General features: G+C 38.6%; 1 protein-coding gene across 2 annotated transcripts in view; it reads right to left on the minus strand.

Moving 5' to 3' along the window:
* The window catches only part of CCSER1 (coiled-coil serine rich protein 1), a 603,805-nt gene that overhangs the window by 512,742 nt on the left and 63,317 nt on the right, over positions 1 to 27,746 (minus strand). For both annotated transcript variants that reach the window (XM_054294825.1, XM_054294832.1), the window contains exons 2-3: positions 22,189 to 23,547; positions 19,676 to 19,863 (exon numbers count right to left, since the gene is read on the minus strand). In XM_054294825.1, coding sequence (XP_054150800.1) covers positions 19,676 to 19,863; positions 22,189 to 23,503 — 1,503 coding nt within the window. In that variant the 5' untranslated portion in view covers positions 23,504 to 23,547. The remainder of the gene's footprint in view (positions 1 to 19,675; positions 19,864 to 22,188; positions 23,548 to 27,746) is intronic.

Genomic DNA, 27,746 nt, shown 5'->3' on the forward strand with positions numbered 1-27,746 from the left:
AACCTCTCAGTAAAATATCTTTTATCACTTCATGCTTCTGGGAAGATAACCCCTCATTAAATCAGCATTTTCACAGCCAACAAGATTACTGTATTTTTATTTTTTCTCCCAGATGGGGAAAAAATAAGGCAACTCAACTCAGGCTATGCAGTGAGGCTGTGAGAAAGCCTCACAGTCACCAGCTCCTCATCTTTTTACAGCCTACAGTCCCAGGCACTGCATATCAAAGTTCTTCTCCAGGAAACACAAACTCAAAAAAATCTGTCCTGGTTTTACTATCCCTTTTATATCCTTTCACTGTGTTATCTGTGAAAAACAAGAGACACTCATGCTGCATTCCACCTTATTTACAAAGAGTATTACTAACAGGAAATACTCTCTCTTACAGTAATCAAACCTGTATTACCCAAAGATCTGGATGAACTTATAACAAATATTTGAAAGTTTGTACAGCATTTCAAGCATACCACAAGCTTTGTACAAAGGTAATGCTGTGACTATAAAGAGTATTCAAGTTAAACAGATCAGACACATGGAGCTCTCCATCAGTCCTGGACATAAAAAAAAAAAAAAAATAAAAAGGAAAATAAACATGACTGATGATATCCATGTCATCATTATCATAATGATATCATCATGAAGGATGGATGAAGGGCTTCAAGCAAGAGGACTGTGAATAGGAAGAATTCAAGGGCACTGTGATGGCAGGATTTTCCAAAAAGAAATGGGGCAATTTAACAGCCAGGCTATAATTTTCTATCACAATGTTAAGCTTCCTATTTATAACCTATGTATTTGTGTTAAGGAACTAAATGTCTGCATCTAACAGTGAACTGTGACTGCTCAAAATGCCCTGAGTATTACTGGGGGAGCCAGCTATGCACAATAACCATCAATGTACATTTATTTTTCATTATTTGTTGTTATAATGCACTGTTGATCCTTCTTCTACTGTTCTTACATAGTGCTTATATCATTGTGAGGCAGGACAGAAGGAAGAAGCCTCTAATTCCTAAAGGTCCTTTTTATGAGTTGTCGACTTGCAAAGGCCTACAACCATTTGTCTTTCTTAGGAATGTAATGAGTGAAATGTAGTGCATCAAGCCTGAAGCAGATTTCACCCTGGAATCAGCAAGCAGGAGAACTGAAGTAGATGATAAAGTGCTATATAATATGCATGCTTTTAGAAATAAATCCCAAAGAGAGCAGCAAACCAAACTAACATAATATATCACTCAACAGAGGGAAGGAGGTAATGAAAGAGTAATATCTGCTCTTGAAATCTTAACCTGTTATCTCTTTATCTGTTATTCTGATATTTGTTTCTACCTCCACTGCTATCTTCAATGTATTGGCTGAACAGAGATAAACATTTGCTTTGCCTTACTAGGATATTTTAATACCTGTTTACAATCCCAATAATCTCTTTTCTGTTCTTGTTGCATGCTTTTTCAACCCTCTGTGAGGGGCCACTGACACAGCAAGCATTTTTCATCTCAGTTTTTTGTTTTTTTCCCCAGCAGTAGGAGCATTTACTACAACAAGTAGTTGTCAGTCTTCTTGCAAAAATGAGAAGAGAGAATTCTTGTACTACCACAGGCGCTTTTGAGAGCAATGTTACTTTTTGTTTTTTCTGAACATATTTTTCTAGAGAGTGGGTTAAGAAAAAAAGGACTTGAAGTGCTGTTTTGAAAGCATGTTTTTATTTTCTCAGGTAAAAAGGAGTCTACTTGCTTGGTGATTGACATTTCTATGTTGATGACATTAAAGGCTTATTTACTCACCACAAAATCTAGTGTGCTCCTACACCAATTTCTCAGGTCTTCAATTCCAGGATCATAAAATAAGAGGCTAGAGTATCACTTCAGTTCATGTAAGAATTCATAAATATATAACCTTACAAAGAAGCCTTTGACTAAATTTGTACTATTTTTTTCCAGACTTTAAACAAAAATGCCATACTGAAAAAGAGGATTAAATCGAGTCAAAAGTAAGCAATCTAAACTGAAGGTACTTTCAACTTTTTGACAAAGCAGTTTATATTTTAATGTCACAAAGAATAACAGTATGATCTTGGTTATATCCAATCATTTACACCGTATCCTTCCTGATGTAAAATTTCAATTGATTTTTCTTAGAAGTTCCCCAAATATATATCTTCTAGTCTAATAAAAAACAGAATCATAAGACAAAATGTCATGTACTCTGTATACATTAATGCTCTAGGAAATTAAAGAGGGAGGATGTGTTTTTTCCCAAGGTGGTAAGAATCTTATTTCAGATAACACCAAGAACTAAATCTCCTTGACATGCAGTTCAGAGTATTATTAAAAAAATACTAATCAAATCTAAGAAATTCAAAGCAACAGTTGTAGAAGCCAGTCTCAGTTTAATCTTGCAAGCCTGCAACAAAATATCTCTGATTGAGATTGACTGACATGGGTGAGGCCACGATGAACAGTATGCAAATGTGTAGTAACCACAGCCTTTTCAGATTATTATATTCAAACATATCTTCAGGTATGAGTATGGTTTCCTGACTTCAATGAAGTCGTTGAGTTATGGGAGGAAAGCTGCTGTAAAAAAACTGCTGTAGCTTAGTGATTTGTTTCATAACTTTTAGTATTTGTGCTGATGGTTAAACCAAATCATGTTTCTACTGTTTCTGTTAATGATGAATAACACCCTACTGCTGAACACAAGAATATGTGGATGAACTCTATTCCTTAGAAAATTTGCCTTCCATCTCCTCTCCCTGAGTCAATCCCTTTAACAAAAGGCTTCCAAGGGCAGCAAATCAAAAGAAAACCTCAAATGAACTCTTTCCATTGACTCGCTGCAACTGTGTGTAATGTCCTCTGCTACCCTTGTAGTCAGGTTTTCCAGATTTGTATTTTTTAAGGGAGAACAGTGAGAAAATCTACACATGGTTTAGAAAGGAGTTTGACATTAGCCATTGTTATGTTATCTCCTGGAGGAGTCTTTTTCTCCACTGACTATGAAATGCACCTGGGACAGTAATCATCCGATAAAAGTTAAGTTTTATAAATAGGTCCTACAGATAGCTGCTCTACCAGATTACAGAGGAAAAATGCCCAGGGTAGGGAGATGAGATATGCAGTAGAAATAAGGCAGTAGATAAATAATTTATTTATTACACTAAAGTTAATAGGAAACATTCTCAAGAGCTAGATAAAGTTTCTCTTCCTTTAACTCTAGGCTCAAATATTTGCTCGGTAAGAAAACAGAGATGTAATCTTCAGTATATAAATGAAAAATGTTGGGTAGTTAGGCAAAATATAATCAACTTTGCTTGCTAATTGCAAGATGGCCCAGAAGGAGTAAAGCTGTTCATGCACATTCCTTGAAACACTCGCTCAAGACCAGATTCACCAAGCCTTGAGAAAAGACAAGGGAAAAGCAGACAGGGAAATATTGAATGTCTGAAGCCCTGCAAGAAGTTAAAAGCATGAGCAGTCCTTCTGCATGGAAGAAGAAGTAGGGTTAGTGATATTACAAGTCAGAAGGAAAATATGTGGGGCCAACACAGACTTGAAGAGAGAGCAAATAGGCTCCCCCTTAACCAGGCTGGTGCATTCACACAGGCATTTATCATCTTAAAAGGGTGGACCCCTCTGGGCTCACAAAGAGAGAACTAAGCCAATTTGCCACCAGGGCAAACCAAAGTAAACTCCAGATGACTGCAGCTACCAGACAAGGACAGCTGTACTCATTCCCTTCACAAGCCTTTTTTCCTAAGGAAAGGGAAGAAACAGCAATCCAGCATAATAAGAAGTTCAGTTGATAATGTCTTGGCTCTCTAAAGAGGTAATCAGAAACAGCACAAGGAAACCAAACAGCCCACAGGTTCTCAACAACATCAGGTGCAGAAAGCTTGATGTTCAGGACCTTCAGCATCAGGAGTTTATATCGCCATCCTTTTACATGGCACTATCATGTAACTTTCTTTCTTTGTTCTCTTTTCCTAGCATTTATTCCTGTGGATACCTACAAAACCTTTCCACTGCTGATAAATAAAAGAAATGCTTTCAAAAGACAGTTCTGCAGCCATCATATCCACAACTGGGACAGAAGGCTGAAGACAGGCTTTCAGTTATTAATCATGAGTGATGGGCCTGTGATTAGCAGAGAAACTTGCAATCAGTCCGGTAATATCGTGTACCTGTCTGTTGTTCTCTCCTGTCCACACCTCTTAGGAGAAACAGCCCTGCCAGACAGGACCAGGGAGACAGCAGCAGTCTCTGCAGCTATCACACTTAAGATAGACAAAGCATCGTTAATTACAATGCAATCAAAGTGCAAGTCCCTGAGCTCATCACTCCCACTACGTACAAATGAAATTTTCTGTTACCATGAACTCCTCCTATTAGCTTATGTCACCTCCTGCAGCACCTCATGTGCAGATGTGATAAGAGCACTTTACAGGTTGACAGTTTGAGGTAACAAGTGTAGAGAAAGTAACATGACAAGTGGGTGGAAATGACACAAGTATCCCCTGGTGAGCTTAGCCGCTTAATAGGGCTTGGCAGCTTTCACCTACAAATGTAAACGATGAAAGCTGCCAAATTAAGAAATGTACCATCTTTTATATCCTTTAAATCCAGATAATAGCTACAAAGAAATAGGAGTTTGCAGTGAATGGCTGCAGTGGGAGATAAGCAACAGCATTACCTTTGTAAAAAGCAGCTGTATGAAAAAAGTTCATAAACTACCTATATATTTTTAATTTTTCTGATCTATTACTACTTTTCCAGACTTTTCAATGTGTGACTGACAGATAGTTTACATTCTGTTTGTGTTGGTTGAAAGCACATAAATGCAGGGAGATAGGCTGCTGAAAAACTACATTAACAGATTTGTTGCAAGCATGATTGACTAAAAAGCTATGAAAAACAAAGTTTACTAGAAGAAACAGTATCTTTTACCAGACCAATTTTACAGCCAAAAAAAACCAGACATATCCCCTAGACACAAACACTTCTTCCAAGATAATTACTTATTACCTAAGGAACTGGCCCTGAAAAGGACTTCTGTGACAAAAGCTTGTTCAGTTTTTTCCTGTTTCAATTAAACTAATTAGACTAATAAATTACATTACTTGTACTGCTCACATCTTTCTGCACCATGTTATGTCGCGTCTTCTGACAAAAACAAATATCCCTCCACAGGATCTGTGGAATTCAGTTCACGTGGATGATAGATGAAGAACACTCACCTAAAGGCTGACAGACAAGCAGCTATGATTAGCAGCCCTTCCATAAAATACATATGTAACCCTCAAACAAAAAAACCCATGAAGAACATCAGCAAGAAAATCCAAAGCAAATCATTTCCCATGGCACACTGGAATAACTTCCTATGTCATCCCACTGAGGTACAACAGGATTCCTGCTTCAAGGAATACAACTGATAAAACAAAATGTGTGTTACTTTATTTCCTTTAAAAAAAAAAAAAAATATATATATATAGCATATATAGTTGGATCAGCCTCACAGAAAACAGCAGTGAAAAATTATCAATTTTGCACAAATTTACGGAGTCATTTTCTTCACTGAGAAAAATGCTTCATGAGAGACTAGACAGTCATATAATTGGCATGAGTTAACATCCAGGCGCAGTCAAATATACCTTGCAGCAAAAAATTAATCTTCCTGGGAGGTGCAAAATTAAAATATTGATTGCTACTGTAGCTATCAACTATACATACAGAGTGGGACAGCAATAAGATGGTGATTTTTATCTTTCTGTACCAGTTATTTTCACAAATATTTCACTTCTTTTGTTGGAATTAAACAGGTTTGTTTTTGTTTTCCTTGTGCATAACCTAGTCTCCCTAAAAAAAGTTCACGTAGCCAAGTAAAAATCATAAAACCAATAAAAATACTCAAAATATTTTGCAAAGTAAAATGTGCAAAGAACTGAATCTGCTCAAATAAAAACAAGAAATATCAAGGAGGTAGCTTTATCATTTACAAGTAGCCTTAATGGACAGAAAAATGGCACTTACTAAAAAGATGGACTTAAGTCTAGGTACAGAAGACAAACTGAAGCCTAATGGCTGGATGTAAAAACAAAGCTACCATTAATTTAGGAATCAGGCCTGGTTTTTTTCCACAGTCTGTTTTTTGTGGTTTGGTCCATTGGCTGTTATTTGTTTCTTGGGTTTTTTTTAATCTCACAGCTTTGGAATAACATAGCAAGTGAAGTCACATTTATTCCATCTCTTAGTATTTTTCGTATCTTTACTCCAACAGAACTCATTGTCCCTGATCCAGAGATAACTGGTAGCCTTTTATGACAAGGGGCATACAAAAGGTCTACCAGAGAATCCAATGGTGCTTTCCAGTTCTAAAAAGTTCTCAAGCTGTTTTTCCTGTTGAAACCTGTGGGCACACACAGGCCAGGCACTTGCTTGATATCCACACACACACACAAGCAAATGCTCTGTTCTCCTTTGGTCTGAGATCCCAACATCTCTTTTACTTCATCACACAAAGGACACAGTGCTTGGACACAGCACCGCCACTTGACCACCAGCATTCTACTAAAACAAAAGTACAGAAGACAACAAAATAGCCTGGTTTTGGTCCAGAAATAGTGTCAGCAAAATAATTTACAACAGTGAATCTCAGAGGAAAAAAAAGCTCAAATAAAAGTTTCTCAACATCAGGCAATATTACATAGTGCTTGAAATTTGATGTATGGCTATTCCCTATAAATACCTATGAGCAGTAATGGGCTAATTGGCTTTTGTAATGCTACTGGGCAAACCTTGTATGTAGCAACAGAGTATCAAAATGGAACTCAGGTCTTAAATGAAATACTAATTCAGGTTAGGATCTGTTAAACCCTTCTGTTCACCTCAAATATGAAAAGAGCTTGCAATATACATCTATGCAAAAATGTACTCTCTCTGCCTTTGAAATATGCAGAATGAATGAAAATTGAAATTTCTTTTATTTGCCAAACAATTCTAAGCTTAAGCAAAGCCCTTGACAGACTCAGCACTGTTTGGTCTATTTTTGGAAAATAGATACTGTTTGCTATCACAACACAGAGGCAGAAAAACCAATGATAAGTTTGTTCACCACCTGTTAAAATATGCAACAATGATCAAAGTATCTGATCATGAAAATGTTGCTATTTACCATTAGGAACATTGGCTTTTCTTTCTTTACAACAACAACCAGGCTCACAAAATTTAGTTTTGGCAGTTTCATGTGCTAGCTCCAAAATGGAGAGCTCCATTAAACAAACTGAAATGCATATTACAGAGACAACAAAGCATCCTAAAACCTTTTTAACAGACACCCTGCTGAACAGAGTTTTTTAAAAAATAAATATTGAAAAACAAGAGATATCTTTGAACTCCTCTGGTTAATAGACCTTACAGGCCTCCTACTGAGCTGCAATAAATATGCCTCAAGAAATCAGTGTATCACTTCATACCGTTTAATAATGCCACAATTGCTTTTGTTATGCAGACTGTATAGATGTGTGAATGCTACCCCAGAGCAAAACCATGCATTCACAGTGCTTTTCTTTCCTGTGTGAGTCAGCATAGCATCCCTGATTCAGTCCTATTCTCTTCCACCTGTAGCTCCTTCCAGTAGACAGCTGAGTCCACTTGAAGCATCCAGATAGAATAGTTTGGCATCCACTTTCCCAACTCAAGTTATTAAAACGAACTACTGTGATTCATGAACCATGGCTGAGTGGTTGACTATTCCTTTCACTTAGATTCAAGATTTTTATTCATGTATCTGTATTTCTTTGAAATAAAAACCTCACAAAGACACCAACACGCTGAGATTCAATGTCTGATCTTATCAGCGCCTAATACTGGCAATGAAAATTCTGACATCCGCAAACCCCCAGTCTCAATCTGTCTGTTCTGACAGTTTCATTTGCACATATAAGCTTTGTTGGTTACTTCTCAATGGAATATTTTATCCTTCATTTTGTGTCTCGGCACAGTAAAGGAAAAAGGACATTTTACTTTCCCATTTTTATTTGTTATTAATATTCTGTTATTAGATCTGGTCATATCATCTTACTAAACTACTGTTTTGAGGAATTCACTATACTTCTGCATCCCTTCTGTTCTCAGAACCTGGAAAGCAGTACGAATAGCTTGACAGCTTGTCTATAGACATCAGTGACAGAGAACTCATGATAATGTGGGTTTGTTTAAAAGATAAACAAATTTTTCCACTGTGATCAGATCACAGAAAATAATCCACTTTTTTTTTGGTAAACTTTAGAAGTTGTCCTGACTCTGTACTGTGATGATTTGTTTAACAGTGTAGGTGTGAGCAAGGCATATTAATTAGGCATCTCACAAAAACGTTGTGATTTACCTTTAACCAGAGCCAACATGAGCAGAAGTAACAGGCATACATTTTTATTCATAAAGATGCAAAAATATTCCTTTTTCCTTTTTTTTTTTCTACAGGCTGAGAGAAGGCAAAGTATTTCAAAAGAAAATATATAGCTTTGATAACAAGATCAAATTGCTTTCACCATGTCACATACGTCCTTAAAGAATAAAGGCAAAAATGACAACATTTTATATTCATCTGGGGGAAAGACTCTGCTGAAATGTGACTAATGAAAATACTTAAACTATTGTGCATACTGCCATACTTTCAGCAGGAAAACTGCATTACTGCCTCTTCCAGCTGAAATGCCTGACAGGTTTGTGCCAACAATGCTTACTTTAGAGGCTGCTGTATTTTCCTCTGAACAACGTCCCCTATAGGGAACAATCACAGAAGACAAAACTAACTCCTGAATTTCAATGTTTCAGGTAACTGAAGGATTAAAAATTTCTCTTGACAATCAGTTTTGTAAGCTCTTGGCCTTGTTAGTTCCCAGCTTCTCCCTTAATTCCTGCCTAATTTATGAAAAAATATAGATAGCCTCTCCAATCTTTCCAGCTTCTTTAACTGAACTACTTCCCATCCTCTTAACTTTCAGATGTCCTAGTCAAAACTTTCTCCTGAACTGTTTTCCTTCCCAATGTTTCATCTCTTCCTTTTCCACAGCACCTGCAGTGAACTCCATCCTATCCTAAATCACAATTTTCTTACATTTAACTCTTCCTCTGTAATCAGCACTTCACAACCCCACCCATTTTCTAAAAGCAACACAGCCCAGTCTCCAGGAAGTCCTGCCCTTTATCCTCCTTGCTTCTCCCTCTATCAGGTTCTCATTTTTCCTGCTGCACTTCCTCCACTCCAGTAAGGAGACAGATTTCAAAACCTGGCAGATTTAGAAAGATGAAAGTCTTCCAGGATAACTGTCTGCCAAGTCTACAGATTTGTAAAGGCAACTTCATTTAGCTAAGTGTTCCCTCCCACTGTTTACTCCTGTTGCTTCACATATCACAAGTTTCCCAATGCTTATTTTGGGATAGTTTCTTCAAAATATATTCCCAACACTTACAATCTAATCATTTTGGTTACAGTGACTAAGTCAAAACTGTTGGGTTTTACTTTTATCAACTAAAAGATGCCAAAAAAAGATGACAAGAGACTTCTGATTTTTGGAGCAGTCAAAACTAACCTCATTTCCTTAGATATACTAAAAAAATAGTTACTCAGTGAAGAATCTTGTTGGAGTCATTTTTAGGAGACAAATTCTGCTACACTGCTGCCTGTTCCACAGCATCAGACCTAACAGGGTGCATATGTGGGAGTAACCTAAAACACATATGAATAAAAAACAATTAAGTACGAAAAACTGAACGCCTTCTTCCTACACAAGATATCTGTCTGAGCAACAGAAATAGACCTCAGTGAACAACTTTCTATTAGCTCTCAACTGATTAAAAATCCCCATCCTGTTGCAGATGTTCAAGATCCCAAAGCAGGCTGTTACTACACATCTTAATTTCCCTCCTTGGGTTTCCCTGGGTACCAAACAAGGCATTTTGTGTCGTGCAACTAATTGCTCCACCTATTCCTAACAACTACTTTTCAAGTACCAAGGTTCCTCTGATTGCAAATCAGCTCCAAATCATAACAGCTATCCAGACTGTTAATGCAAATATAAACCTTACACATTTATCCAACACTAGTACTCTTCAAAGTCCAAAAAGCCTCTCATAGAACAAAATCATGGAGTATTTTTTTACTTTATCAAGAATTCAAATACAAAACACACATTAAAAGTGTAATAATTTTGGAAAGTTTATGCTGTTTGGGGGGCTGTGTGCAGTTTGTTCATGAAAACATCTACACAGTGAGTTAAAAAAATTTCACAAAATAGATACTAAGTTATTCACCAGGTCTATGTTATTTAATATAATTTTATTAGTTTTAGTGAATGAATGCTATGAATACAGAAAATTATCTCAGGGGCAACAAAATGTGTTTTAGCATTTAATTCCTTTCCTGAATGATATACTGTTGCCTACTCCTTCACTAAAAGGTGAATGAACCTAGACAAACATTCCCAAACCTGATTTCCAGGTGTCAAATCCCAAAGCACAATCCTGAGCCTTTCATGGGCTAGCATGCACTTGACTTTAAACCAGAAAAATCTCCTGTTCTAAATGGCAAACTTCAGGGTCCACAGCTAGTTTTCCAGCCCCTGCCAAATCCTTAATCCAGGGTTCATCTAGTATTGCCTCCAGCAACATACTGGCAAGGCAAGAAGGACTGCAAATATAAATGACCTAACAAGCGACCCAACAGAATTTCCATTTCTCACCCCATTACCTTCTTTTTATCAATCAAAGGGATCAAAGGCCTGGAAGAAGCACCCTACCCTGAATTGCTGTAGCCTGGGGAAAAAAATACTGTATTTATTCTGAGTTTATTCTCACATGAGCAAAAGAATACAAACAGGCAGCTTATAGTAAGGCATTCCAGAACTCACACTACAGAACCATTTATGGACACACTGTTTGAGGGACCCACACAGCAGGAAATGATGTGCATAAGAAAGGACAAGGGCAAAATTAGTGACTTCAAGAACAAAGCCAGGGCAATTTTCTGTTTTTATTTTCATAAAAAATAAATTAGTGCAAACCACCAATGAATCATCTGACCTACAGGATGATAAACCCAAGACACTGATTTCTACTCACTAGTCATAAATTTCAAGTTCAGTGAATTAGCCGTGCATGAACTGTCTCCCTAAGAAAAGTCCTCTAAAAATTTCAGTTTTCTTATTGTCTGTATTACTTGCATATGCTAACCCAAGAAGATACATACCACAGCTGCAAAAATGCTGCCTGCGCTAAGGGTAGCTCCCAAGGTAAGAGACACGACTGTAATCTTCTAGGGCATAGCAGACATTCAATTAAAGTCATTTACCTTCTTTTTCTGAGCAAGTACTTTGTTTTATCAATACTGGATAGAAAACTGTTTCCACTTAAGTATTACTCATTGCATGAAGACCCCTCCTTTATTTAAAAATCAAGTGTAATAAAACACAGACACTAGATCAGCCACCATAGCTCAGATAACCCTCTAACCTGTCTCCACCAATGGTAACTTCCATGTTCCCCCGACCTCTGTCCTTCTGCAGGGAAGAGATCCCAGTACACAAGCTAACTACATCAGGTGCCTCTTCCACCTCTTCCAATTCTTTCAGAAACACTTGTTAGAGTCTCAGTGGCCTCTCCACTCTCTCACACTTCTACCTCCCACCTGCCATCACTGGATATCACAGCAACTCCCAGTAAACCACCTCCTTTCTCTGGCACACCTGCTCCATGAAGTAGGATGGGGAAATATAGGAGACTCTGTGTATACATGAGGGTGATCCCAGTTCCTGTGACTTTACAGTGTCAGCCCAACACAGCGTATTTGCAGGCAGAAAGACTGGGCAGAGCCCACAGGCACAACAAACAAGTCTGGAGAACAATGGGAGTGTCAAGAGAGCTCTGTTTAGAATTCCCTTTGGCTCTCTATCCTTCAATACTGGATTCATCTCTTCCCAGTATCAAAGGCCTTTGAGTATCTGACACACAAGGGTGGTCATGAGTGTCATAAAGACAGCCAGACTCCTCTTAGTGCTGCCCAGGGAATAGAGAAGTGCAAACTGAAATACAAGAAACCCAAGAAAAGTTTTGTTCTTTTTTTAAACCATAAATCTGGATAAACACCTGGACAGGCTGCCAAGTGAGGCTCTGGAGTCCCTATCCTCAGAGACACCAAATCCAACTACACACATCTCTGGGTGTAGGGATGCCATCCCTGACACTGATTTGAGCAGAGGTGTTGGACCAGATCATGCCCAAAGGTGCCTTCATGCATCAGCAACTGTTTCTCTTCTAATATTGATTAACATACTGTGAGAGCTGGCAGGGAGCATTCAGGAGATTTTTCACAGGATTATTTCATCCTTGGTAAATCTCTGACCTCTCTCACAGGTCCACAGCATGACAGGCACCGTGCAGAAGGTAAGTATCTTCACCACAAATGAGTTACTGCTTTGGTGGTGGCACTATAGGTGGTGACAAAGATTTTAGTAGCCTGCATGCACAAACAGACTGAGTGATTTACTTCAAGAAAACTGCATAACAATCTTGCTGCAGCACTCACCTGTATTCAGAACATGGAAAATATGGTAATGAACAGGAAAGTCAAATGTAAAAGTCATCATTAAATAGAAAAATAACCAAGCTGATTTTGCTTGACAAACGTATCTATCTATTTAAACAATATTTATGACTAGGGTGTATTTTAACATATTACCAGATACTTCTGTGCAGAAAAAAATCTTTCCCTTAATGTGGTAAAAGAAATCCATAAAGATAATATCAACTCTAAATGATGAGCAGCTTCAGAACAAGCTACGTTTTATATTAACTGGCAAAAATATGTGGGGATGTACTAAGACTAGCACAGAAATGTGTTTTGTTAGAAAAATCCATCAACTGCCTGTAGTTTCTATTTTGAGTCTCAATAAATAGCTATGTTTTTTCTGAAAAATATTAAAACAGAAAACTAAACACAATGCACTACAGGGGACACCTACCTATAGTTTAAGAAGTTCAGTGTCCTGTAAATTAGTTCAAACAACACTTAGAGTAAGTACTCCTACTAGTCTTCAGAAAAAATACCAGATACCCAATTTGTACTGGGTTTGGATGGGAAAGAGTTGCATTTTTTCATATCCACTTGCTTTTATGGTGCTGTGTTGTGGATTTGCGACCAAATCAGTGTTATTAACACAGCAAGATGTGATTTAGCTATTGCTGAGCAGGGCTTGCACAGCTGTCAAGGCCTTTTCTGCTCCTCACATGCCCTGCCACTGAAGAGGCTGGGAGTGAGCTAGAATTTGGAGGGGGCACAGTTGGTACAGCTGACCCCACTCAAGCAAAGGGATCCTGCCACATGATGCTGTGCTCAGCAGTTCAAGCTGGGCAGGAAGAAGGAAGGGGGAATGCTTGCACTCATGGCATTTATCCTCCACAGCACCCAGGAGGTGTGACAGAGCCCTGCTTCCCGGGGATGGATGGAGGGATGGAGGGATACCTGTCCACCCCTGGGAACTACTGAATGAACTCCTTTGGGTTTGCAGCTTTTCCCTTCCCTGCTAAACTGTCCTTATCTCAGCCTACAAGTTCTCACACTTTTACCCTTCCACTTCTCCTCATGCTGCCAGAGGGAGTGAGCCAGTGGCTGAGGGGTGCAGTTTCACCCACTGCAGTTAACCCATAAAACCACAGAAAAAACTAAATCTGTTCTATTTTTGCTACAAATCAAATGCATCCACCCACTGCCATGATGATTCCGGGATTTAAAACTGCTAATAGCTCTACCTTCTACCTGTATAAATATAACTCAATTCAATTTAAATAATTACTCCAATGTTAGATTAACAGTTTACCCTTTTCTGGGCCGTGATTATGTCCTTAAAGAAGAGCATAGAACATCACAGCATAAGCATTAAGTCACATCTAAATTAATTTCTGTTAATTACTTGATCTCAAATTAATTCAAAGTGTTTAACAACCACAATCTGATTTTCACAAGCCCTTCATTTGTTAAGAAACACATATTACACTACAGACATTAATTTCCCACGGGGTAGTTACCCAAGAAGCTTCTAGTTGAGTTGACCTAAAAATCACAGCCAAAATGATTAAATCCCTATCTGCCATTTCCATTTTTTTTTTATCCTATTAGTATGTGAAAGGCACTTTCTCCACGCTAAATTAGAAATATAAGGCTCAAATTACAAAGTACCTATAGTCAGCAATTTACTTCTACCTGGATAGCAGTGTTCAACCAAAGTAGTCCTGACAGTTCTTGCTTTAAGTGGCTTCCACAGTTTCTTTTCAGAAAGGAGCAAAATGCCACATTCATTGCAAAAGGGAAAATTTTGTTACTTTAGTATCAATCTAGTTATAAATTAATGCTGTCAAGTCCACTTCTCATGAAGGGTGAACCACTGCCTTACAGGGTTTGCTTGAACAGCTCAGTAACAGTTGATGTTCCTAAATATTCTCCCTCGAGAAGCTCAGCATAGCAGAGATGAATTTGAATTAAGCAGAAATACAATAATTCAGTGACAGAAAAAGAACAGCACATCTATTTTCATTATGACAAAGCTTTTATGAACACCACAGATAGCAGAGATAATACACCCTTATAGCAAGTTAAAAGCAGGTTGTAGCTATTCCAAGCACACATAACATTGCTAGTTGTAAAGAAGGTTGTGCAGAAGACAATAAAGAATTTTGTGCATCTTGCTTAACTAGTTCACATTTTTCTAACAGCCTTGGCATATCTGAAAAGGCTGTTTTGTTTGAGGGTTTTTTCCAACCTAAACTGAAGCCCTGAGCACCCAAATCCTCCCTCCAACATTTCATTCACTGCCTTTCCAGGCAGGCTGCTAAGGCATTAATAATTAGTGCTAGTCTCTAGAAAGAGCGCATATCCCACACGGTTTTCTCAGATCTTTACAGGTTACATGTATGGGTGACAAAAACAGCCACATTCAACTTCACTTTCAAATCTACTCATTGGTCACTCTCTGAAACTCATTCAACTCCAGGATTTTCTATAGCAGCTTCCACCTCATGCATTAGCCACACATTGCATAAAAATCACAGCTTCCAGAAGGTCAAGGTTAAAGTAACCTCAAGCAAAGATGAAAGTTACTTCAATTCTCTCTAGACTAGCAGCCAGCCTAGTCTGATTCATACTCTGTGCTTAATCACACATCAGCAAAATATCATACAACTCAGCATAAGCAAGGGGAACATGAAAAACATCTTAGCCCTTATTCATGTACATTCACTGAAGTCCATGGGGGCACAGCATCCTGCTGTTTCTGTCATGATGTAGCAGCTGGATTAAAAATAGTGCTTGATAATAAATCAGGTGCTCAGGTAACATTAAAAATAAAGTTATCTGTAAGAAGCAATAAGCACACTTTCACGAGCTACAGATTTGGGTATGGCCTGATAAGGCACAACATCAAATACAGGAAGAGATTTGAATACAGTGGTTTGGATAACAGCTACATCATTCTAAGTACCATTTCTGAAGTATACTAAAAGCCTTACTTTTAAAACTACTCAGCCACCCCAAATCACTTGGGTAACACAACCGAGGTGGAGTTACCCACACACAACATCCAGGACACCTGCTACAATTTAGACCCCAGCTGCTAATTGAATAATTACCACACATGTTCTGGCCATAACACACTTTCATTAGTGACCTCTGCTTTGGTCTTCTGCTCTCTCCAGACACACTAGGAGTCTCAAATATTTGCAGTTAATCTCTCTTTTGCAAGCATATTTCTGTGTCAATCACTTACCTTTATGCTATATTCCCAAAATGTCAGATGGCTCCCTCTATACTAAATTAGTGAATTATTAGTTTTTTTTAAATTTAATGTTTAACTAACATACTCAACTAATTCCAGTATCAAATTGAATTACTGCCCGTGAACTACTGCCTTGTATTCTGACACTGGGTTTTGCATTCATTGTTCCTAATTTATGTTGTAGGTACATTTACTGAGATTCTCAGTACTTGGAGCATCCCCACTTCAGTAGCATGGAACAAGCATGAGAAAATGGGGATTTTGGCTTAGCATCAGCACTGGATGGATAAGCAAAAAAAAGCTCAGTAAAAACCTTAGCAATATAGTACCAGCATGCATCTTGAAAAATTATCTTTAGGCAAGGCAAAAAATTAAACTGAAAATTTAGAAAGGAAATGAAGCAAATTTTGAGGTAACTGCAGTTGATGGGCAGCATGGGAAAAAACACAAATACAATTATTTGACAGCTTGGCAAAAGGGCCACTGTTAAAGCTGAGAGGAAAAAGGCAGGGATGACCTTAGGCCTCAAAAGTCCCTGGTTTCATATCTAATATATAGGAACCACAGGAAAGATGCAAAGAAAGAAATGGCACAGCCAAAGCAACAATGCAGAAAAATAAGTTGTGCTGCTCTAATTGGGCTGGCACAAGTCAGCAAGGCTGCTTTGCTCCAGGCAAAGGAAGCTGATGATGCAGCACTGAAGGCAAGCATAAAAGTTTTTACCTGCAAAGGTGAAAAGTTGAAGCTGAATTTAAGAAGCAAGAAACAGGCAACAGCTAGAGAAGATTCTAGTATGAGAAACTGAAGAGTGCCCAGAGAAACACAGTCCTGCAGTGTTCACCCACTGAGAGAAGAAGTTGAGAAATAAGGGGTTTTTAGTTAAGTAGTACATATGCTGATAGACAGGCATGGGAAAGGGAGAAGCTGTAAAGACAACTATTTTCCTTGTAAAGAACAGCAGAGAGGCAGACGGGCAGATCTGCAAGGGCCAAATGTAAGCCGGCAGTCTGGGTCCACTGCACGAACACAGTGAAAACACATATATGCATACAGCACAGTGCAGTTCATGCCTTGAAATTGGGCAGTGTGATCTAGGTGCTCCCACCATTCTCTCAAGCTTTTCTTTGAATCTGCAGTAATTCACAGTAACTGCCATTCATATCATCCTTCATGACTATCCAGTCTCAATGACTTGAATTTGCTAGCATTTAAAAATCTCTATCATACACAGAAAAAATTTTAATATCTTTTCTCTGTGCTGATAAATGTGATATTCAAGATACTCACCTTTCCATATTAGCTACTACTATGACAAGTGACAGATAGTTCTGTTGCTCACACACATCTCACCTTCTCCTAGCTCCAAGTTCTGTTACACATTAAGTTTGGGTTTTCCCCTGCTATTCTGTCTCCTAAGCCTTTTAAAGAATTTGCTTGGAGTGATTTGGTGGTGTGATCTATTTTTTAATGTGGTAAATCTAATTTTCATTTTGCCAACTATCCAGGTTGACATTCTTTTCATTGGTCTGGCAGGACTGCATATTTCAGACCATTCAGGTCTTTTGCCTGTACTGATTCACATTTTTCTTTCCTTTTGTCTCTCTTACACATCGGAAAAGAAGAACCACCTAGGTATAAACAGCAGGCGAAGTATAATTTCTACCAACCTTCTGAAGCATAGTTAACTACTCTATATGTTATATGAAAAGATTTAAATTTGTTAACTCGTGAGTTCATTGTTAAAGCATTAGAATGACCAGAGTTTATAGAGCAATATCCATCTCTTTAAATTGCATTACTATCAATACTTCTCATTTGGAAAGGGTCTATTATACTGCACAGACTAACAACATGAAACTGCTCAAACACACATCCTGAATTGCAGCAATCACTGCTCAAAACCATTTCTGGTGAAACGGTGCCCTCTTGTAGCAGGAATCAGCCACTGCAAGAAGAGCAGCGCTGTAAACACACAGCTGGCAATCCAATCCATCTGAAGCACTTCCTTCACATCGTTATTTACAGTACTATGAAATAGGCACACTTGCAGAGCTATTTTGTGAGATTTTTTTTCTTCCCTAAATTTCATTTGCAAACAGCACTGGTCTTAGCCAGAATATTACTTTCAGCACCTCACAAGTTAGTTAAGGCCACTCTTAGGGGAAGCAGTGGTCTTGTTTGCAGGTTTGACACATATTCCTAGTAATTAGGAGGTCAGTCTATCCAAGCCTTTACCTTTCATCTTCGAAACAACAACTGACAATTATGCGAGAATACACTGCTGACCAAGGTGTTCAGGATAAAGAACAATTTCTCAGATGCTGGGTTTTTTTACTTCCTGTCTCCTGTGAAAAATCTCGCACCCCTTCAGCAAGACTTTCTGCTCCGCACTCCCAGTCCCTCAGCAGAAGCAGCACACACTGCCTGCCAACAAGAAAAAGGACTCAAACAAGGGCAAAGATATAGGTACAAAATCTCTTCAGCTGAACAAGACATCTGGGTGATGCCAGAAAACCGCATCCACAGGCATGGTTGCTTGCTCAGTGCCTCAGAGCAGAACTGCACAGCAATGCTGTCCTTGCCACAGGGGCCTCTGCTCTCCCCCAAGGATTTGTCATCCCTTAAATGTCTGTGGTTCATTCCTCTCCAGAACTGTACAAAATGAATACAGGCAGCCACGTGACTCATGGTGTTCTAGCCATCTAAGAAAGATAAAGCTTTTTATAATACTCTGTGTAGTAACACTGATTCTTTACCTAGTATTTATTCCTCATTAGCATCACTCATTGGTAGCCATCTGCTACTGTGGTGTTAAACACAAATTGATTGGGACAAGTATTTTGAAGAGGCATTTTTCCTGTTCAAATATGTATTACTATGAACATGCCATTTCTTCTTTCTTTTTTTTTTTTTGCTTCCAGAAAACTCAGTGTTTTTCTTTTGTCTTTGGGTTGTTTGTGGGGAGGAGAGGGGTTTGATTTACTTCCTAAACCCCACTCTTTACTAAAAAAGTTCTATTTTTCTTAAGATAGGAAGGTAATATCCATATGTACTGGGGGGAAAGCAGGAATAATTTTACCTTCACTCATGAGCATGTTCTCTAATCTTGTTTTAGAAGTCCTTGGTCTGTGACTGTAATACCAATAAGCATAACCAAATCATGTCGATATGGGGACAAACTTGCTAATAGCAGTGGGGGAAAAAACCTCATAGATTTCACAAACAAAACACAAAGAAGGGGTCAGATTTCCACCTAATCCCATCCACACTTTTCCTACTTCCTGTTGTTCCTGGATTGTCACACCTTCCCACTTCCATCATTAATACGGAGCTAAACAAAAGGAAGTGCAATAGCATCAATGTAACCTAGTATTTAAATAAACACATATCTGCCTAACAGCTTGGGTCTAGGAACCCAAAAAAGGTTCACATGCCTGAGTCAGGGTTACCCAGTATTTTAGGGCATGAACTCCATCTGCATATTGCTTTGCATACCCATGTGAAACAGCATCTTGAAATATCATGACATTCTTCCTGGCTCTGAAAAATCACATGTCATTCACTAATACTTGCATGCAAACTTCCCACAAAAAGAGAGAAACACAAAAAGATCCAAGCACAAGCAAATCACTAGAATATGTCAGCAAGAAACTCTTCAGCAAGTAGACAAACCTTTTGCAGCACTCCACCTGCAAAAAAATACTTTTCATATCTGAAGCTGAGCGTGGATCACATTTTGGAAGCCTGAGACAGCTCCTGCCCTCTTTATTACTGTTAGCTGTGAAGTCACTGCTTCTCACTATAGCTACACCAATCAGAGAAAAACAAACTTATGGATGTGGGAATAAAACTCACCATGCTGTTCATTTTGGAAGAGGAAGAGCTTGCTCTCTGCTTCCTTAGGCTGTTAAGCTCTTCTGCATTTCCATCCTTTGGTTTTATGATCAGCCGGCTGCCCCCAGCAGTGCCTTCTGAAGAGGACCTCAGGCGTTTCTCAACAAATCTGCCCTCCCGGTACGGACTGAGGCTGTTGGTAACATCAACTATAAAGACAGAAGCAAATAGCAATTGCTACAGGGAACTGCTCTCTACAAGTATTTTCTGTGGTGGGATGGGATGTAAGAAAATAAAGACAGTGCAGAAGGCAGTCTCACACCTGAGGAGTTGCAGCTGTACTAATCACCCAAGATTAGGAAAGGCCTGCCCTTAACAGGCCACAGCTGTGTCCAGTAAGAAGACGAGTGCTACAAAAGAGTGGGTTAGCTGGTTGGAGAGAGTTGGAGTTTGTTGGCTGTGCTGTGAAGAAAAAGGGAGTCAGTGCTGCAAAGAACTGCCCATGAGAAATCACCAAGAAGGTATGAGAACTTTTGCAATAAGATGACAACAATTTTCTTCATCAGAACACTGCTTTGCTTGAAATAATTACACTGAAATCACATGAAAAATGTTCTGTGAAAATCAGACCATGCTTACCTAGATCAAGGTGTCACCTGGGCCCGCAGTTCAGCCCCAATGATAGGCATGCTCAGAAAACCACAGCCCAGTCCAGGGCTCCTCATAGAGTCCAGAAAGAGTCTTTGCTCCATCCTTTTCTTTCTCCCTTCATCATAGTAAAATCTACCAAAGAAATTATCACTTGCCCAGTGGTGCCAAAACCCAACCTTGCCTAGGCCCCCAAGGTCAAGTAAGCCCAGTACGTGAAGGACCAGGCAACAACTTTGTTACCCCTGCATAAGACAGGGATGCACATTAGACAGGTTTCCATTTCTGTTCAGCATTCCTAACTTAGACTCATTTCATATGGCAGGATTTTGTCTTATTTTCACTGGTTCCTTTGTATGCTTGGGGAATTGCTAACTTGAAATACATTCTTCACAACACCAGGAAAAAAAAAGTATTTTGAACAGCACTAAAACAACAGAACAATTAATCAGCAACTTTTATATAGTGCAATATTAGCTCTAGTGTTTCTGTGAACATGAATCCAATTTACAAAAACATCTATAACTCAATTTCAACTCCCTTGAGCTGCTTTACTGAAATACAGACTAAATATCAAATTGCCAATGCATGAGTTTGAAATGCAGGGGGTATTTCTAAACATCTCTCCAAGCTACTCACTTAGTGCTCTGCAGTACACTCTTGCAAGATAGATTTTGAAATAAGAGCTACTTACATGTGGGACAATGTGGCAAGGAAGACAAACTGAGTGCACAGGACCAGTAATACAGATAAATGGGAATATTTTTTCCCCAAAGTGACTGAGGTTCTGAGTGAAAGAGGACCCCTCTGGTGAAAGATAATTCAAGGGATTAATATGACTTTCTATTGCCATTTATGTACAAGATATCCAACTAAGCCTAGCAGTGACTAATAATTCAAAAAGCGAGATTGCTTTTGATTGCTTATAATCCACATGCCTAGATAAATATCCAAGCAAAATGATGAGTGTGAATTTATGAGTTTATACTTACCATCATTCATCTTCTAATACAATCACTACAAATGCTGTCTTGTTAACTCTCAAATTTTGGCCCACCACATACAGCCTCAGGATTAAGCAAGAAAGCACCAGTCATTAAGCTGGCTTGAGAAAATCAACTGTCAGAGATAAATGACTTCTGACAGGTGTCCTTCACTCCAGGGCCTGGTGCCTTATTTATCTATATCTCTATAGATTGGGATTTCTAGGCACAGTCTTTCCACTTAATCTTGTTAGTATTTCCAAATTACTCTTCATAAACTAAAGACCCAGTGTGAAATTTAAATGGTAATTAACTCCCTCAGTTTGACAGATGACAAAATGAGAATTTGGACACTTATTTCAGAGGGGAGCAGAAACAGGATATTTCATACTTTGACAGAATTATCCACTTTGAGCTACTCTATAACATCAGTTGAATAGAGAAAGCAAGACTCTATAAAATTCTAAACCCAGATCAATACAAAATAAACTGTATTATTTCCCATAATCAGACTACAAGAACATTTGTTTCTCTGCTGACGTTTTCATCCCAAATTATGCAACCCCAAGGCTCAAGTCCAAAATAGCCATGTCTCAAGGAATCACAGCTTCAGCCTCTAACACAAGCTGGGAATTAGTACTTGCATTCTTGAATAATTTTCTATTAAGCAAAGCACAGACACAAACAGCACTTATGAGTATTTGTAAACTCTAAAATACAAACTCAAAGAAATGACAGACTTCGCTTTTAATTCCTACAGTTCTGGAAGAGGACACAATTTGTACTTTCTGAACTTCATAGCTAACACTTGCAATTCTAAAAAACATTCTATGACAAAAGAATCATTATAGAAGAAATGAGGCTAGCCCACCCAAACAAACTCAAAAAGACCATGAAACATACCTTTAGAATGGTTTGATTCATAACCCTGTTGTATTTTAAAGGACTGAGGTTCAGAACATGGAACTCCATTAGACTCCACTACAGGAATTGCGTTTCTCATGTGCTCAGATGGAGTGCTTTCATCTCTGCTGTCACTCAACCCCTGTGCCTTTGGAGAGAGGGTCACTGGTTCTTCACTACACTCTAACGTCAAGGTTTCTAAATGTTCATTTTCCGAGTTATTTTTTTCTATGTGCCTGGCATCATTAATATGCAGTCCATTGGCTTGCAATAGTACTTTTGTTTGATTAGCAACTGAGGTTTTGAATAAGGTACTGGACTCCACACTGCACGAGCTTGCATGACTCACAGGAGACACACCAGCAGAATGGCCAGCACTTTGCACAGTATCTCTCTCCCTCGCAGGAGCAGCAGCAGGATTAAAGAAGACCTGAGAGGCAGAGACATCGTGGCCAAAATCCTCTGCGAGCAGCGCCCCAGGCCCACTGCTGGGCAGGGCATCAGCCTCTGACACAGAGTCCTCGGTGAGAGCAATGAAGTCCGAAGGGGTCTGGGCAGCCGTGAGGTCAGCCGAGAGCAGCGGGGACTGCAGGGAGCTGCCCATGCACTCCGTCGTCTCAGCCGAGCACGGAGGAGATGACTTGGCCATCACAGGCTCGCTCTCCACGTAGGATTTGACTTCCAGCAAGCACCTGGGCTGCTGCACAGAGGAAACCGACTGACTCTCTGGAACTGGTTTGGAAAATCTGTAGTGTGATGAAAAAGACTTAGTGAGGAGTTTTCGTGTGGACTGTTTGACAGAGTATCGGCTCCGCTCTTCTGCAAAGCCCGAATCATCACCCTCATTTTTCCCAGAGCTTATGCAATTGATAAAGACATTCTTATTAGCTGAGGGCTCCTTTCCCTTTTCAAAATCATCTGTCAAAGACCTTGTAATCTTCTTGTTACGTGAACTGCCAAAGCCAACTGAATGCCTTCCTCTGCTTTTTATGTGCTCGTCTAAGCTGAGTTTGTGAAAAGTGCTAAGGGAAGATTGGGCACCATTTGAGATGTTAACATTTTGACTTGCTGAGTCAGGCTTCTGCTCACTCCCTTTCTTGTTATGGAAACTAATGGAAGGGGTGCGGAAAATGCTCCGGCGCTTTCCTGTGCTCCCTGAGCTGGAGTTGGTGCTGGATGGGGAGGAGGTGTGGACACCAATGGCGTTGGCAGAAGAAGGCGAGGAAGGAAGGGAGTCGTGTCTCCGGCTAACACTTCTCCTGAATATTGGCAACCGAGATACAAGAGTCGAGCGTCTGGATCCCGAGTCCCCCATCAGGGCACCAAGGGTCCGTGGTTCTTCACAGCCAACAAAATAACCTGGGATGACAGAAAAACAAAGGGATGGGGGAAAGAAGATAAATTATTCAGCCTCAAAGACCACGCAAACAGATTTGTCAGTCAGCCTAAATACATGAGATGTCAACATCAATTTGTTGCGTGCACATTACTGAAGGCTTCTAGCATTTCAAAGTGATGTTCAATAGCCAGCACTGAAAACTGAGCAAACATGTCACTTACAATATTCTACCAACAAAAGATACAATCTTATATACAATATCATACAGTATTTTATACTGTTACACTGGCTAATGATATAAAATCTAAATGCCAAGAGATATACAAATATATCACCCAAACATCCTTGTTTTTAAGTTCTTATAAAGTGTAAGCACTCTTAGAAGATAGTTGATTTTTCATTATCTGAGTAGAAAAAGTAATTATTTTGAATTTCCAAATACTCAGATTTTTGCATGAAAGAAGATGATCTAAATTTTTCAATTTTCACATAACTCCCAGATGGATTTCACTTTATGTGCTTCTGTTCAAGGCTGTATCACTTTGCAGTACAGAAAATGATGGCATTGCAGTCCAGCCAAAATATGCAACACCGAAAATTCTTCCTAAAGAACTGTAAGTTCAAGGAATTTACTGTCAAAATATGGGATCATGTTTCTAGATTTGAACTGTCATGTTTCTTTTGAACGCTTCTTTGGAATTCTCTCACAGCCTATTTGCTTATAATTAGCTAATATTTCATGGCTTTTGAAATTAGGGAGAAGTACTTCCATGCACAGACACTTGGCCTTTTTTTATAAATATTTAAGCAAAACTTATTTTGATCAGCACCGTAGATGTACTGGAAGAATATTAATCTCTGGAATATATACCAGTTCTATCTCCTTTTTGTTCTCATTATAATAAACTACCACTGTGAAAGACAGGACCACAGCGAGATAGCCATAAAAACATGTAATATATAATCACAGGAACACAAGAGGTTGTAGGAATTATGCCCCTATGTAACTTCCTGAGCTATTAGTATTCAGCACATGAAAATAAAGCCCAAGTCAGCTGTCTAGACAATGTTTGTATGCCAAGTTGCAAAAACAAAGTAATACATCTAATGAGCAATTTAATACGTGTTATGTGGCTCAGCAAGTACCTCTGAGCAATGTATATATTTAGGTAGTGTATACATACAAATATACATAAATGGAAACAGAAAATATTTAAGTATTAATAAAACTACATATATGTTTTGTAACTGTGAAAGAAAGGGTAACAAGTTCAAACAAAGACTGTTTCTGACTAGAGACTGACCTGCACTTTTCTGCTGTTAACATTTTTTTTAAATGCTAGTACAATTCCACTCTGAACATGCAGTGTCAAACAGCCACACTATTCACAAGCACCAGGAATCAATAAGCAATTTTGTTGTTCAGGATGAAAAAACCAGCTTGGGAATAGTCACTAATTGCAAGAAGTCACTGGTGATCTCTGATGGCAAGCTAAAGTCTGACCTAGACAACACCCAGGTTCTGTGACTGACAACCCAATCGAATTCAGAAAAAAATAGAAAAACTTAACCAGAAAAACTTTACTTTCACCAATGAACTGAAGCACAGCCAGCTGTTCCATTTCACTGACAGGTGTGAAAGTTTGCATTTAGCTGGTGTTAACCTAGCTTGTTCACCTGTCCACAACTGTGCCTACCAAAAATGGGCTTTTGAAAGCCACATCAAACTCTTCATCCCTCCCCTTCAAGCATCTCTGGCTTCTTTAACTACTTCAAGACCATAACTGTGTTGGGATTTCTTTGCTGTAGTGAATCTCTACCTGCAGGCTTACTGGTACATATAAGCACGCACAAGATTTTTAGAGATTGTGAGGATTCTTTCCTCTATTTTAGGGAGAGATCTTAATTGCTGAAAAAACCCACTTTAGAATGCAGTTTTACAATATCAGTAGATTTAAAAAGTGCTTTAAAATACCTTAAACCTCTATAGGCATTGTATGGGTGTATGAAACATTTGCTGCTGCTTTTCTCTCTCCTGCCCGCAGCTTAAATTGACACTCCACTGAAGAACAAGCCATCCTAGCTTATAACTACAAAATTTTCCAAGCTGAGAGCAGAAGGAAGCAGAAAACTGAGCAAAAAGCACAGTCTGTAACTTGCACTGTGAATACAAAGACTGTGTCTAAATAATAAGAGATTATTCCTAAGGACTGACCCTGAATAAACATAGCCTTGGCCTTCCAGGTGGTAATAAATTTTAATAGAATACATTGCCTCTAACAGCAGATAACAAAACAGCATTCATTCAGTTGATTCCTCCTTTCCTGTCTCTTGAAGGAAGAACACAAACTGTCAGCATTCCTCTAATTGTCTAAGCGGCAGAAATAGGAAGTACAATACACTCTTCTTCCTAGGTCTATAATAGCTCTTAGATAATATTTCTTTAAAAACACACTATTGTGCAAATATACCTGTATATTTGCATGCCTATGTGCATACACTGTTTGAATGCTGTGAATGTTCTAGTAATATTTTAATTATTCATTACTTAATAGAATCATATACAATTTACATACACACACATTTTGCACTGTTAACCTGCCAAAGTTTAGCATTAAGTTAAAATGACAACTTTTCTACTTGCAACACAAGGAAAAAAACCAAGTATTTCAAGATAGCAATACTTTCAGATACTACTGAAGCAGCACTACTGAAGTCTGATCTTCGATTAATTTTTTTGTTTACAGCAGAGGAGTTATAAACTGCCATATATGTCCTGTTATGACTAACATAGGAGGTGTTTCCTTTCAGACTCCACATTTAACATGAGTGTTTTTACTTGCAACTTTACAGTAGTAACCCTTACAGAGTGAAATTCACTCCAGCTACATCTTCTCTGCAAAACCATTAGTTTTATTTATCTAAAATCCTTGTCCCTATGGGCATCATTCTTAAAACCTTCAACAGAGGAAAAAGAAAAGAGCAGAGAAAGACACCTTTTGTTTAGACTCCTTGTTTAGGACAAAATATGCTAGTACATAATGAGAATACTCAAGAAAACAGGCACACTATTCTGTATGGAGGTTTGAATCTTGATCAAATACACAGCCATTACTTTGTAATACTTTCAAATTCCAAAGTCCAGTTTCTACTGAAACTGAAGTGTTTACTCAGTGCTGAACAAGACAGACAATTTTTGTTTTTTATGGAATGGATTTTTGATGCGTATTCTTGCAGCTGGCAAGACAGATTTTCATATAATGACAGAAAATGACAAAGCTGCTTTGAAAACAATTGCAGGCAGAATAATAGTGGATTATTTCAGAATCTTCTCTTCCTCAAGAGCTAAGCTACAGCTCAGAGTTTCTGAGCTCCTGTTCTCAGACCAATAGAAATGAGAAACCACGTGTGAGCAAAATATTTCCCCTCTTAACAGAAATTTGAAAAGTTAATCAGATGGAAATAGCGTCCTTTCATGCCGGTCTGCACCAAGACATTGCAAAATGCAAATTAATCTCAAAAATATCTTGATGTCACATATTTAATTGCCAGAGAAGACCAAGAAGTTTTTTATATTTTGGCCTTATTCTTTCCCCATGGGAGATCTCTGGAGGAACCACCCAGCTAATGTTGTAATATCAGGTCTTTATCTAGCCTACAGAAGTTGTCTGACTATAAAAAACACATAGGGTAAAATTATACAGGCAGCTCTGTATTCTATATGTTCCTTGTTAAATGAGACAAATAGCTCAACTCTCAGACAGTCAATGTAACTGCGGGGAAAAAACCACAAGTTTTAAGATGGGCAAAATTGTCAAAATATTACACCAATATCTCCAGAGAAATATACTCCATCAATTCACCAGCTGAAAAATAAAATGCAGTACTTTTTATTTCAGCTTCTGCCCAGCAGTTACTCTCACAAGTATGCCAGAACTCAGTGCTTTCAATAAACAGCAATTCCTTGTGCTTCTGGTTTTGAACCCCAGCAGATGGAGCCATGGATCTACTTTCTCAATAATTGCGTACATGAAAAAGTAACAGTCTGTGCCTTTTACATTTCTTACTGCCTTTGAGGCAAAATTTAAGAATTGAAATTATTTGTGAATGTTACCATTATCATAATTACAAGTACACACCAGAAGACAATATATGTTTATTCAACACTGTAGTGTGTAGGGGAGTGCAAACATTCCCTTCATAAATAAACCAAACCTGC

The sequence above is a fragment of the Melozone crissalis genome, unplaced genomic scaffold, assembly GCF_028551555.1.
Source record: "Melozone crissalis strain CALT ecotype California unplaced genomic scaffold, PUWL_Pcris_2 ptg000006l_1, whole genome shotgun sequence".
Lineage (NCBI taxonomy): Eukaryota > Metazoa > Chordata > Aves > Passeriformes > Passerellidae > Melozone > Melozone crissalis.